This window comes from Colletotrichum siamense (assembly GCF_013390195.1).
Source record: "Colletotrichum siamense strain Cg363 chromosome Unknown KSG_Cg363_contig03, whole genome shotgun sequence".
Taxonomy (NCBI): domain Eukaryota; kingdom Fungi; phylum Ascomycota; class Sordariomycetes; order Glomerellales; family Glomerellaceae; genus Colletotrichum; species Colletotrichum siamense.
The window spans coordinates 3,800,464-3,814,735 of record NW_023501016.1 but is presented as its reverse complement, the minus strand read 5'-3'; the positions used below and the strand labels follow the sequence as shown (position 1 = coordinate 3,814,735).

General features: G+C 58.1%; 3 protein-coding genes across 3 annotated transcripts; 1 reads left to right on the top strand and 2 right to left on the bottom strand.

Annotated features, from left to right (window-relative positions):
• Positions 1-239: 239 nt before the first annotated feature.
• itt1 (E3 ubiquitin-protein ligase itt1) lies at positions 240-2,246 on the top strand (the record flags this gene model as incomplete). The annotated part of the gene is made up of 2 exons (XM_036636849.1): positions 240-810; positions 865-2,246. 2 exons carry the CDS (start codon positions 240-242, stop codon positions 2,244-2,246), a joined length of 1,953 nt encoding a protein of 650 aa, XP_036498723.1.
• Positions 2,247-2,877: 631 nt separating this feature from the next.
• CGCS363_v004999 (uncharacterized protein) lies at positions 2,878-3,744 on the bottom strand (the record flags this gene model as incomplete). The annotated part of the gene is made up of 2 exons (XM_036636848.1): positions 2,878-3,658; positions 3,719-3,744. 2 exons carry the CDS (start codon positions 3,742-3,744, stop codon positions 2,878-2,880), a joined length of 807 nt encoding a protein of 268 aa, XP_036497030.1.
• A 3,541-nt stretch (positions 3,745-7,285) lies between these two features.
• vib-1-0 (Transcription factor vib-1) lies at positions 7,286-9,458 on the bottom strand (the record flags this gene model as incomplete). The annotated part of the gene is made up of 3 exons (XM_036636847.1): positions 7,286-8,048; positions 8,181-8,552; positions 8,611-9,458. 3 exons carry the CDS (start codon positions 9,456-9,458, stop codon positions 7,286-7,288), a joined length of 1,983 nt encoding a protein of 660 aa, XP_036497029.1.
• Between the last annotated feature and the right edge of the window lie 4,814 nt (positions 9,459-14,272).

Sequence of the window (14,272 nt, the reverse complement as noted above, 5' to 3'; positions counted from 1 at the left end):
GATTCCGCGACCATTTCTTCTATCTCAATAATACCACCTCCATTGTCCGACTTCGCCACTGCTTCCCGTCGTTGCTGATATACTTCGCGCTGCCCGTCGCTGAGACTGTGAAGAGCACTGAACTTTGACCAAGTTTGCAGTCTCACACTCTGATAATTTCCGGCGTGCACTGCGCCTTAATATCGCATGCGATTGCACCGGAAAAGTATGATAGTCGCCGTCTCCCACAGGTAGCAGTCATGGACGCCGATAGCGACGACCCGCGCGACGACGAGCTCAGCTCTCTCCACGCCATCTTCCCCGAACTCGAGCCCAATGACCAGAACCCGTACTCCTTCTCCATCGAGCTCCCCGTCCACCCTGCGAAGCCCGTAACCGTCACCTTCCCGGCTGCCTCGAACGCCGACGTCCCCGCTGCGGCGCAAATCCCCGGCGTCGAGCCCCGCGTCGAATCCCACGAGCTATTCCACCTGCCGTCCGTCGTTGTCCGCATATCTTTGCCACAGGGCTATCCCTCAGAGAAGCCGCCGAGTGTCAGCATAAGCACGTCGCCACCCTGGCTGTCGAAGGAGGCCACCAGGAAACTGGAGGATGACGGCCCGCGGTTGTGGGAGGAAATGGGCAGGGACATGGTCGCCTTCACGTACATCGATCATGTGCAACAGGCCGCCGACGACGTGTTTGGCATGGTGGACGGGAACGGAGCGCTGGAGATTGACCCGCTTCACAAAATCGCCGTTTTGGACTACGACATCGAGGCTACTCGGGCCGCGTTTGCAAAGGAGACCTTTGACTGCGGCGTCTGTTTAGGTGCGCTTGTTCCTCCCCGAGGCCGTCGACGCGCCGGCGCTAATGTTTGAACAGATCCCAAGAAGGGTTCAGTCTGTCACAAGATGCTCGACTGCGGGCACATTTTCTGCACCCAATGCTTACAGGAGTTCTACGATAATGCCATCACAGAAGGAGACTTGGCCACCGTTCGCTGTCTTGCCCCGAACTGTGCAAAGGAGCGAGCGGAGACGCAAGGCGCCTCGGGGAGAACGAAGAAGCGCAAGGTCAAAACCGCCATCAGCCCGAGTGAACTGCTACAGATGGGCCTGTCCCAAGATACCGTTACCCGCTACGTGACGCTCAAGTACAAGAACGAGCTCGAGTCGGACAAGAACACCATTTACTGCCCTCGATCATGGTGCAACGGAGCTGCGAGGTCGAAGAAACACAGGAAGCCAGATGGCCTGGAGGACGTGGAAAGCTCGGACGAGGAGACGGACGAGGAAGGCCAGGGAACTGACGGGAAGCAAAAGACGAAAAAGACGTTTGACGTCGGCGACCTCTTGGCCATCTGCGAAGACTGCGGCTTCGCCTTCTGCAGCCGCTGCTTCCAGTCGTGGCACGGCGAGTTCTTCCGCTGCACGCCCAAGCGCGACAAGGAGGAGATGACGGCCGAGGAGCAGGCGTCGATCGACTACATCAATCTACACACAACGCCGTGCCCGACCTGCGGCGTCCCGGCGCAGAAGACACACGGTTGCAACCACATGATATGCTTCCGCTGCGCCTCCCATTTTTGCTACCTCTGCTCCGCCTGGCTCGACCCGCGGAATCCCTACGCGCACTTCAACGAGCAGCCCAACGGCAAATTCACCTCGTGCTACATGCGGCTGTGGGAGCTCGAAGGCGGAGACGGCGATGATGTGGATGTCGGGTTCGCCGGCGGCAGGCAGCAGCAGCAGCAGGCTCCGCAGCCCGTCGAGGTGATTGATATCGTTCCCGAGATCGAGGAGCCCGACGACACCGAGTCGGAGGATGAGGCGGACAACGCTGTCCAGGAACCACGGCCTCCAGCAGGCGGTGTTGCGCGTGAGGGGCCACTCGTTCTTCGCATCGGGGCTGACCCAGCGCCCCGAGGGGGGCGAGGGGGAGCTGCCGCCGGCATAGGCCAGGGCCCTATCCCGCCCGCTGCTCCGATAGCACCAGCACCACCGGCCCGCCGAGGAGGTCATCAACCGCGAGGCGGACGCGGTCGAGGGAATAGGGGTGCCATGGACGGTCGAGGAGGTCGTCGGCAGAATCAACAGAGGAACCCGAACCAGAACCAGGCCCAGCGGGTGCCTGTTGCAGGAGGCGGAAATGGCGCTGCAGGAGTAATCGGCGATGGGGAACTCAACCCCCAGCACGAGGCTTGGATACGGCATTTTGTTCAGATGGCGTTGATGGATGAGGAAGACAGCGATGACGATTCATGATAGAACGGGGTAGGAGTATTTGCACATACCAGACCCCAGAGATGTCCGCAGAGACTGGAACTGATTACTATGAGGGAAGGCATGTAAGCCGTAGCGAATTATTGCATAGGACTAGAGCATGATGAATACTGCACCTTTGAGCTGGTATACGATAATAATCCTAGGCGATCCGGTACGTGTGGCCATGTAGAAGTGCTGGACTGCTTTCACATCGGCAAAGCCTGGTTAACACATTTCTAATACCACGAGCCACGTCGTTCCCGCTGTGTTTGAAGCCCACTTTGCGCAGCCGTACTCATCTTTACAGACAGACGGGGCAGTCCGCCCTCCTTGTGTCATTTGGAACTGAGGTCTGCTACCGGTCTCATTGCAGATGGGCACCAGCGCAACGCTCCCAACGAGAACACCATAACCTTTGGCATGCATCCAGGTTTGCTAAAATCGCAGCAAGATCATGTTCAACCTCGGATGAGGTAAGCCGAGCAAGTCACAGCCTCAATCAAACCGCTCCAGAGACGTGATGACTATACGGTCAGGGGGGTCGACCCAATGCCGCTCAAATTGTTTCGCTCATAAATCATAGACACCTCTTCTGAAAGACCACCGGACCAGACCGATGAACGCCTTTGTGCTACTCATCGCCGCTGTCAGACGAGTCCCCAGAATCGTCTGCCTCATCGCCACCACCGCCCGCAGCCTTGGCCTCCTTCGCCTTGGCCCGCTTCCTCAACTTCTTCGCCCTGTTCAGCCTCTTCTTCTTCTCCTTCAGCGCCTCCTCCTTGCCCATCTTCGCCTGCGCCGCCTCTTCGGCCTTCTTCTTCTTCTCCCGCTCCTTCATCCTCAGCGCGATCCTCTTCTTCTTCCCCGGCCGCCTCCTCCGCGCCGCCTCCTCGTCCTCACCTCCTTTTTCTGCCTTTTTCGTCTTGCCGGAAATCGTCGTCACGCGCCACGGCATCTCCATCCCCCACCACCTCTGCTTCGCCCGCTCCAGCACGTCCTCCCCCGACACCGCCGCGGCCGCGAACTCCTCCCTCGCCGCCGCCGACGCCTCCTCCGCGACGTAGTACGACAGCGGCCTCTTGCGGACCATGTCGCCGTCGCCCTCCATCGCGCGCTCGTCCTCGTCGACGAGCGCGATCTTGGTCGCCGGCGCGGTGGAGAACAGGCGGAACTCGAACTCCTCGGGCTCGGCCGGTTCGTCTGCTGCGGCGTCTCCCATCGCGGCGTCCTCGTCTTCCGTCGTCTTGTCGGCGGCATTCTTCTTCGGCGTCGGCGCGGGCTGTTCGAGGCTGCCCAGGTCGATCATGCCCGCCATGCGAGCGTGCAGCTTCGCCAGCAGCTCCGCATCCTGCTCGTCGTCGCGGACCGGCGCCTCGTCTTCCGAGTCGGACTGCAGGTCTTGCCTCCGGACCCTAACCACCCCCAACAACAGTCAGCGTCGCGTTCAAGGGTCGAAGCACCGGGCGACGAACCTCTTTGCGTCCGGGAGCTCAAACATGGTTGCTGGGTGCTTTGTGTGTTCCCCTCGGTGTGTGTCTCGTGCAGAAAACAGCGATTGCCGGCCGGTGGTCCCGCGTTTGCGTTGCGTCGTGGGTATTTCGATCGTCACCCCTAGAACGGCGTCCGAGCAGGAGCTATCGAATTTCTTCCAGACCAAAAGGTGCGGCTGAACAGCGGAATGGGACCGCCGACCGTCGCACCCCAATTGGCGTCTCCAATTGAGATTTTTCGCTTCGCTAAAAGTGGGAATGACGGAGTTCAGTGTGGCTTATCTTATCGCCAATAGCGCGGGGACCACCTGTGGCACCCAGCTCTCCACCAGCAGTGACAAGATGCCGAGGCATGTCTGGAGAAACCCATCAAGAGTATTTAGCCCACCTTGACCTCTCCATCCCTTCACCAACAGGATTGCCCGCCTCAGTTTCCCGTGGAACATTGGTTGTAATGGTTGTTGAGTGGCAGTTGATGTGGACACACGACGAGAATCCTACGGCCGTAAAAGCCACCACGCATAGAAGAAACGCTACGGACGCAGGTAGACAGACACAACGCAGCAGCCCCCCTCCCTTCCGGCTGCCACAACATGTCAAAGCAAGCTGCACTGCAACTCAAATCCGAGCCCTGGGATGTATGAAAACAACGTGGCCACCGTCCTCGTTTCTTTACTGATATACTGTCTCACATCCAAACCACATGGCAGCCGCATCCCTTCCGCTCCGCTGCCTTGGCGTCCAGCCCCGGCGAGTTCAGCTCAGCTCTTCAGGGGAGGGGTGTCAGTCCTCGACGCCATGTGAGGAGGTGGAGGGCGGGCCGGGGTTCGGGTGGCTGCTTGCTTGCTTGCTTGCTTTCCCGTCTTGCTTGGGGATTTACGACGAACTCCCCGAAGGAAGAACCACCGTCCCAACGCGCCGGTTCCGTGGTGTGTGATGTGCATGGCTTGCTTGTTCCTCGTCGCGTTGGTTCCCCTTCCTTCTGACCACGAACACCCTTGTCCACCCCCCCTCATCTCCCTTGACAGGTAGTGTGGGTGGTGTGGGTTGCGTGTGTTGGTGCACCTTTGACAGGTGACGGATCGTCATCATCACCAAATTCGGGGCGGACCCTCCCCTACCTACCCGATCCCTCGGGCCCGAGCAGAGAAGCAAATCTCCCAACCCGAACTCTTGGTAAAATGAGAACGAAGAACAAGCAGAACCAACGTAAAATGCGCCGCCCTCACACATTGACACACGCCCCTCCATGTTCCTCCGAGCCCCGCCAGTGATGAATGATTCCGCGCCCATTCAGCTGAGGAGCAGTTCGTACTACTTGCCCAAAAAAGCGCCGAAACGGGCATCCCGCTCGTTACGCCCCGTTGGACCGTTGGAGGTCTGTGGCTTACCGCGATGCAACGTCCAACGACGCGCAAGCGGCCTGCTGTCCCTTCCTCCTCCGCAGCAGGAGCGTAGCCTGCGCTGTCCCCCTCCCTCTCTCCTCCAAACGGCGGGGGCGGACAGCGAAGTGAGTGGGTTTCCTAATCCATGGAGTGAATCCTACGGGAGATGGGAGCAAGAGGAGTACAGGAAGAGGGAGGGGAAACGAACCAACAGCACGACGAAACAGTGACAAACCATGCAAGAGAAAACGCAACGCACACCATACAACAAGGACATATATGATCTCCGGTGCATTGGTTCCCACCGCACGTGGGGTCTCCCGCTCCGCGCCGGCCACCGCCACCACCGCCGCCGCCAACGCCAACAAACGGCGCCAGGCTAGTCTGCCCAGACTATTGGAAGAGCGGAGGGAGGGAGGGAGGGGGGTGGGTGCGGCGAGCGTAACGGTATGTAAGGCAAGGTGACGAGGTGAGATGAGATGACGATGCGCCTCCGCCGTTGGTGCGCGTGAGCGACCAACGTGCTATGCTGTGTTTGTGTGAGTGGGAACCCGCCCAACATTGCGAACGCCCGGCGAGGCAGGCAAGGTAATTTTAGGAGCCAAAGGGAGGGAGGCTAGAACCGGGTCAGACGCAAGCACACAATGGACGAAAGTACCTCGTGGGGTTTGGCTTGCGGTTGGCGTTTGCGTTGTGTACCAACAGAACTTGAGGTTGTTAATAATAAATAGCCCTGCCTGCCCGTCTCGTACCCGGGTCCGGTCCCCCCTCTCTCGCACTACACCGATACACACGATAATCCCCAATACGAGCTTCTTGTTTCCCCCAGGCGGGGAAATGTTGAAGTGGGCTGAGAGGGGCGGCAGCAGGAAAACATGGGACGGGGAGAAAAGCTTTGGTCTCTGTCTCATCGCTTTGTGCATTTTCTGGGCATTTTTTTTCTCTTCTCTCTGTCTCACTAAAAAGAGGATTCCTTCTCTTTCCTCCTCCCTTCCTCCATCTAACAAATTGAAAAGTAAAACAAGCCAGCCTCATCCAAATTTCCCTCCACCAAAGTTTGCGCGCACGCATAACACAACAATGTAGGTCGCCGCCGTCGTGCGAGCAACATTGGAACCCAAAAAACGAGACAAGGCCAAGCCAATCCACCCATTCCCAACCGACCAAAACACAAAAACCAAAAGGACTGCCCACACCGTTTCGTCTTCACCGCCTGCCCGGGTCTCGAAAGTTACCAGTAGGTTGGGTCGCTCCCGTGCTGAACAAATCAGCTGAACGCTCGGCCATCCCTGGCGTTCGGGTGGCGGAACTCAACCGCCTCAGCGGGATGAGGCTCTTTTCTGGACGTCGTGCCATCCCAGGCTTAGAAGGCTTTCTCTCTCTCTCTCTCCCTTCAACACCACAAAATACCGCCATCGTCGGCGCACTGCAGGAATCAAAAGAGGATGCCGGTTTGAAGACCACAATGCCTTTCATTGCTTTCCTTGCCCCGATACCCTGCGTTCGACGCGTCCCAAAAAATATAAAGGAAAGTAAAATACCATACACATCGTAATGTAACCCGCCCTCCCAATGTCGCAGCACGGCCCGGAGCCGGTGATAGAAGCGTCCGGCCAGAGCATCCGACGTCAATGCTATCCTCCGTGTGGTATCGAAATGCCCAGCCACCAGACAATGCCCGTCTCTTGACGCCGATCTCGACCATCTCGTTGCTGCGCCTACCCAATTATGCTCGGGTCCGGTCTGTCATGAAACATAAAAATAAAAAAGGGACGTTGCCGATGCCGAGCTGATGGTGTGGGGGAGAGGCCCGTCGGGGCCCGACGTCCATCGCATCCTACGATGGACTGAAACCCCCGGTTGTTTGGAACTCCCTAGCTTCGTCATGGCCTCAAAGAACTGAAACTTCTCGCCGACACAAGAAAAAACAAAGCAAATAACATCCCAAACTCAAATCCGAACCGCAATCGCTCTGTCTCTCCCAGGCCTCGAATCGAAGGGTATGATGGTACACAGTCAGGGGCCGTCGTGCCAGGGTAGGAAACAGCCTAGGCCAAAGGACTTGTTTCCGCCAGTCTGGTCACGCCCGGCCCGAACCTATTATTGTTTCTCGAAGTTGGGGAACGAATGGCGTAACCCAGCCGCCAAACAATTATGCGCACAGCTAATTAGTGTTCCAGGAGTAGTGGTTCATGCCGTCAAAGGAACCCCGGTGTGCGCTGCTGTATGATCCGGGTGCTGGAGGGGCAGCGGCCTCCTGCTTGGTTGACGGCGCTGAACCTCCGCTGGCGTATTGGTCGGGGAAGGCGTACGGCCGTCCCTCGCCGCTGGTGTAGGCAACGGTCGAGGCGGGCTCGCCGGCTGTTGTTGTCCACGAGCTCGCGGGAGGGTAGTAGTCTCGGGCGGGGCCGGGGTGGGAGGCAGCAGGCTCCTGCTTGTAGGCAGGTGGCGGGATCTCGCTGGCGTTGCTGCCGACGGCTCCGTACGACGAGCCGTATCGGTACTCGGGCGACGAATCGTTGGGAAGAGAGCCAGTGCTGTGGATGGAAGGGACACTCGCGTGCCTGGGGCTCTTGGTGGGCCTCGGGTTGTCGACGTATCTTGGGACGTTCAGCGCATTGTCCGAGCTCGCCATCGCAGTCGTCGAAACGGAGAGGGGAGGCGGGGCGGTAGTGCTCTGGACGTACGCATATTGGGTCCTGATAGGGGGCTGCTGCTGCTCGTTTGCTACCAACGACAGCTGGACCGATGGCATTGATGTTTGGAGAGGCATGTCTTGCGGTTCAGCACTGAAGCTGGTTCCGCCCGAGAGAGGGACCTTATGGTAAGGCTCTCCTGCCATGGAGGTCGCCGGGTAACCTCCCGAGCCGGACGGTGGCAGTTGAGACATGGACACGGGGTTCGTGGAGCCCCAGTTAGGGTAGGAGCTGGAACTAGTCAGCGAGGTTCTTCTGTCAGGAGTCGGCGTTCATCAAGTGATGGACACGCACCAAGTCGATCGAGTGATCGATTTGGCAAGTCCAGGCGAAGGAATGGAGGGGTTGGCTGGGCGGGCTTACTTTGATCTCATAGCTGTCATCGGGGCTCCTGGCATCTTGGGCCCTCCGGCGCTGAAGGTGAAGGCGGAGCGGGGCATCTGCATATCCAACCCTCTTGCCTTGGCTTCTTGCGGCTTGACTGCCAACGGTCCTGCCACGATACCCAATCCGGTCTCGACCAAGGCCTGGCCTCTTGAGCCAGCGCTGGAGCCGAGCAGAGGAATCTCTTTCCTGGCTTGGAAGTTGCGCGGGCTGCGGCCACGCACAACGATGGGAGCCGTTGTCGATTCCGTAAGCACGACCTTGCTGCCGTTGGCCAGCGTGGCGACGACCTTGAGATGGAGCACAAAGTGCTGCTGCAGTTCCTTCCTTCTGCCGTTGTTCGCGGTAGCGCTGAACCAGAGTTAATACGAAATCGTTCCTTTGTGCAAGCGTGCTCCAAGTTACTCACATTCTGAACTGCAATCGGCGCCACCCGATGGGGTATACGGCATATTCTCCATCGGCCTCGGAGCCGTCCTCTTGGAAGGGGATCAGGGGAAGTGATGCTGGCTCTTGGTCCGCGGTCTGGGAGATCTCGGGGGAGTTGGGTGGGGGCGTCTTCCAGGGAATGACGATGAGACGGACGGGATGGCCATCGACCGACTCGATAGCGGAGATGGTGACTTCGGTGTTGCTGACGGGAACAGTCTCGCCAGTCTCGGTGACGACCGAGAGCTGGCCGCGCGGGGTGATCAGAGAGCCGCTGATCTGGAAGAGGTTTCGTCGGTAGCAGGTAAGCTCGGGCTGGATGATGGTGCCGTCGTTGGTGTTGGTGGGCATCTCGGAGAGGAAGAACATTCCGTGGAGCTGGGCAGACAGCTCCAGCTGCTGCATGCGCCCATGCTGGTCAAGAATCGTGTGCTTATCCTGCACTCTCTTGAAGGATAGCAGCTTGTGGTCGTGGTTCACCGTCAGCTTGGACCCGTCGTCCCTCAGATCCTGGACAATCTCCTGGTAAGGAGGCTGCTCGGTATGGGAGTACGGCCTCTTCAGGTTGGGGAAGCTGTGGTGGGAGGACAGGCTTGGATGCGCGTGCCTGTCGTACGCATCAGATTCATCCTGGGGGTAGCGACCGTACGGGTAGGAGCCGTGGTCTACGCTCGGGTGGTGGCTTCTTGGGCGGCCTGCGTGTGGCGAGTTGGCGGCATGGCCTCCGAGGCCGGAATCCAGGCTGTTGTTGAATCGAGACGCCATCTGGACGGGACTTCCATAGTTGGACCAAAGACTGGAATGCGCCGGCTCTTTCAACTCTGCCATGACGGGGTAGGTCACCGTGGTTGACATTAGAGCATGCCCTTCTGGAGCGCTGCAGTCCTGTTCCAGACCCAAGCGCACACCTCTCCTTCACAAGATATGTGGTTTCTTGCTGGCGGGGATCAGCAAGGCATATACGGGATGTAGATGCTCAGCCGTGTGATGACCAAGGGAAGACGGCGGGAGGAGGGCGATGAGGACGGCCTTTTGTTTGGTGTCGAACAGTGATGGGCGAAGACTCGAGAAGATGCAGGAGATGCAAAGGTGAAGTTGAGGTTCAACGGACGACGGTCATGTTTAAGGTTGCAGGGACAGATGTATACTTGTATATGATGGGGTGGATGGGTAGCAGGCAGGAGGACGGTAGATGTTGGAGGGGGTGTCTGATGAAAATCTTCGGCACTGTTCTTGGGTGGATACTGGATGGGGCAGGGCTGGGGGAGGCCAGCCAAGGTCGAGTTTGTGTCGAGTCGAGTTGATGCGAGTCGGGGCGAGGGGAACAAGTCGAGGAGGACGACCTACCACCACGGCAAACGACGGGAGTCGATGTCTCGACGGGATGCTCCTACAATGGATGCGTGCTGGCTGGCAGCACCGACCCCGTCGACCACTTATTACTTGCGTGTACTGTATTGGAGTAGCAGCAGCAGAAGCAGCATGTGTGGTGTGCGTGTCTGTCTGTCTTCTTCAGCGGCAGAAGCCAGCAGGAGAGGAGAGGTCACTAGTACAACGCAACGGCGTGTTCTTGGTCGACGACGGTCAGTGCATGCAACCATACTGGGAAGGAGAAGGGGAGCAGCGGGCGATCTGGTGAGCGGAAGAACAAGGCACGCAATGGAGCTACAGCGATGGGGGTATGGATGCGCCCTGCAGAGCGGCGACCAGGTTTAGGGAAATACCCTTCTTAGAAGGCGGCGCTATGGGGAAGGGGGGACGGCGAGAGGAGACAAGTCGTGGTCAGGACGAGGGGCGGCACTGAAACGGTTTGATAAGAGCAAACGAGCACAGTTCAGGATACCAGGTCCAGGTGCTTCAACTGCTGTTGCAGTATGCATGTACGAATAGTCCGTAGCTCACTCGAGCTTGGGTTTATGAAATTGCACATATCACACAGAGCATACGGCGGATACTGCGTACATGTTCTTCTTACCTGGGTATCCGTACCACAGATACACTCAAGTGAATGAGGGGGACGGGTCTCCGGGATTTAGGACATTGCGTCTTTGATGCTTATTCGTTGATGGCCCGCCGTCCTGATGTATTGTTTACTCACTCACAACTTGCATCCATAGACACAAGAGTGAACAAACAGGCGTATCCAGCGGTCATCGTCATCATGTACGAGACACACCACACCGGTCGAGTAGGCCCCAGCCGGACACTCAGTTTACGCTACTACAAGCTTCTCACTCTGCGCTCTCGCTTTCTGTCTCCCTCGCACCTACGCGCGCACACACACACCCATACACACACTCACAGAACACACCCCCGCTTCTGCCGGACGGCGCGAACGAGTGCCCTTGCACAAACTGACATTGCTAGCAGCGAGAGACATGGAAGAGAGTTGACGGCAAGCCTTCAGGGTTGGCACTACTGACCCTGGTGAGCAGGGTGGCATGTGCGGTAAGTAGCTCCGTCGAGATGGAGGGACGGAGAAGAACCTGGCATGGATCGTACGGAGGCACGGGGGGCCATCTCTTGAGGAGGAAATCGCAGGCTGGAAGGGCTCCAAATCCCCTCGTGCCGGCCAATAGGTGACCCATGGCGTGCGGCCAGGGGTCGGTGGAGGGGGTAGGCCGATGAGGAAGACTAGACAGAGAATCCTCCGACGGCTCTCGTAGGCCAGCGGCCCATTTATTTTCTAGAAGACCGTTGGGCAGAGACGCCGATGAAGGGCAAAAACGGGAAAGGCGTGGGGACTAGGGGGTGTGAGAGAGGAGGGAGGGGAGGGGAGAGAATCGGTTCACGAGATTGCTAGAGACCGGGGGTTGAGTGAACTCGCTTGGGGCACACATCCATTTGGAAGCATCCCTGTCCGGGTATGGTGGAGTGGGCAGGCAATATTAAGAGAGGGTTAATATAATAGACACAGGCGCCTGACTGAGGCTTTTGCTGGCTGGCGGGCTGGTCAGCCAGAAGGCAATGTCTCTCTTTTTTCCAGAGCCTGCGCTCGCCGACGAACGGCGAAGGAGGGGTGTGAGGGGCGTTGGATTTAGAAAAGCAAGGCTGGTAACGGCGCGGTTCGTTCAAGCCTTAAGGCGTAGTCGCGACTTGCAAGTGCGGGTTTCTTATTGTTCGGGCTCTGCCGTCAAAAAATAAGTGCCATGACTCTCTTGATGGAGACCACGCGCAATAGCAAGCGCATGCAGGTTGACGGGTCGGGGCCGCGAGGAGGAGGTTCTGCGAGACCACGAGAGAGAAGAGCGATGGATGAACGGATTACCCCTCACCACGATGGGGCGTGGCTGGGGGAAAATCGAAGGGACGGAGAAAAATAAAAATGGATGGCAAAGACGATAGTTGGTATCTCTCTTGTCATGAGCGGTTGCATGGTGTCCTGGGAAGGGAAGGTAATAGGGGCGGTCGGGTCGGTCAAACGTGTCCAAGATGGCAAGTCTGGCATGGCTTGGTGGTCGGTATGGGGAATGGCATGCGTCTTCACGACTCGCGAGTCGCGATGCTGCTGGCGGTTGCATCTCTCAAGGCCTCACTGCGCATGATTAGACTCATATGGAGATCCGTTATGACTTACATACATGGACGCTAGTGACCTTATGGGCCAGGCGCAATCTCCTGGCTCCTCTTCTCCCCCTCGTGGACGGCTCTTGCGAGTTGCGCGGACTGTGTTACCGTAACTGACAAGTAAGAGGGTTCAAGGTTGAACAGCTGCGACTGGATACAAGACAAGACCAGCCTCTCCCGCCGGTGATCTGTGCCCGGTATGCGCGTGTGGCAGTGAGTCGTAAAAGTGGCAAGGTAGAGATGCAGGCAAGGCAAGGCAAGCCTCGGGGAATTGGAAGCAATGAGAAGAGAGCAATGCCATCCATACGCGAGAGCAAGACACACACCAGCAACAGAGAGTGCTGGAGAGGAGAGAAAAAAAAAATATGGGCGAGGCACAGATGCGGAGGCGTGCAGGCATGTTCGTTGGAGGAGTTCCTGAAAGGGGAAGCTAACAGTCTGTGCCCGCACCCGGGCCAGGGGTCCGCAAAAAGCGCAGGGTAGGTGGGAGGTCCACCTGGGTCCTGATCATGGCAGTTGATGGGCCGGACTTTGTGACGGTCCACGGGTGCCACATCGGGGGCGAGCAGGGCAGTCACCTCAGTCCAGGCAGTGTACGTACCGGGGCCGACGTCCACTTGTAAGGACAGGGAAGGGAAGACGTCGACGTCGACAACGGAACTCGAGTCCTGTCCCCCCTCCCTCTCTTCCCCCCGGTGTGGTCCCGCCGCCGCCGCCGCCCGCGCATACGCAGACGCAGACGCTGGAGGAAGCCGGAGGAGAGAGACAGACGGGAGTGTGTGTGAGTGAGAGAGAGCCGAAGTGCGCTACGGCACGCAGCCCACACATCTCTGTCAACTGAGGTGAGGAGGTGCCGTGTCCGGATTCCCACGAACCAGTCGCAACCCATCGCTGGCATCGTGCTGGCGCGGCGCAGCCAAGGCCCCCAAGCAAGGCACCTATCCATCGACCTGCCTCCATCTCCATAGTCTATAGCGATACCTTGCACATCTTGAAGTTGGTACGGAGTACTTACGGCTAGCAAAAGAGCGTACATATGTACTACAGTACCTACCGGCTTGCCCCTGGTCGTTTCCTGTATCGTCTTGCCTTGCCTCGTCCTGCTCGAGGCTCGGGTTTGTGCGCAAAATATCCGACATTTGGATTGTTCTTCGAATCTCTTGGGCGTTTTGTTTGTTTCCTTCTTTCCCTTGGAACCCTCGTGCGGAAGGTGTCGGACGACCTGAAGGGACCTGGCCCATCATCTGTGCTCAGACTTGCAAATCCAGGCCACCCTTCCTCCCCCCCAAGCGAGGAAACTTGGAAAGGGGTTCCTGGGAAACCAAAAAAAGAGGCAACCCGTCTCATCATACACACAAAACTGGAGAAACACGTAATCTTGGCTCGTGTAGTCGACGACCGTGCTGTGCTGCCCTTTGTCCCAATTACGATGCCTTGACACGCAGTGTCAGCAACGAGGACCTTACATGATGGTGCTGCGCGGTTGAGGCACGGAAAAAGGGACGAGACGGGAAGAGGCGAGATGATACAGCCGACCTTGAATAAAGCCCGCCCATTATGAAATATACGTACACAAAGCCACAAGGCACTGCACGCCAGTCAGCATTGTCCTGGTTCTTCTGACAGAGGCGCCGTCTCACACGCAATTGGGCCCGCGGCACAGTAGCAATGGCTCCCGAGAAGCTTCGGCTGGCCAGTCGTCGAGCTTCCAGGTATTGAGTACTCGCAGCGTTGCAGCACAGATAGAGGAGCAAAAAGCAGTGCCAGTGGACGCGAGCCCCAGAAGCACCAGAAGCAGGAGCGACGGATCGCACGACCCATGGGAAGGCCATCCCGGGTTCCTATTCGTAGGTCTCTGGACGGGTGTGCAAGGTACCTGAGCAGCTTCCATGTACCGACATGGATGGATGGGGGAGCTCTTTGCAGTCTTTGGTGTGGTGGTGGTGGTGGTGGTGGTAGACGGGTGACGGCGGTCGGTCAACCTCTACGCTACCTCACCACGCCTTGGCTTACCTACCTTGCCTTGCCTCGCCTTACAGCGAGCATACATGCGCTAGCAGACGGTTAGCATCAAC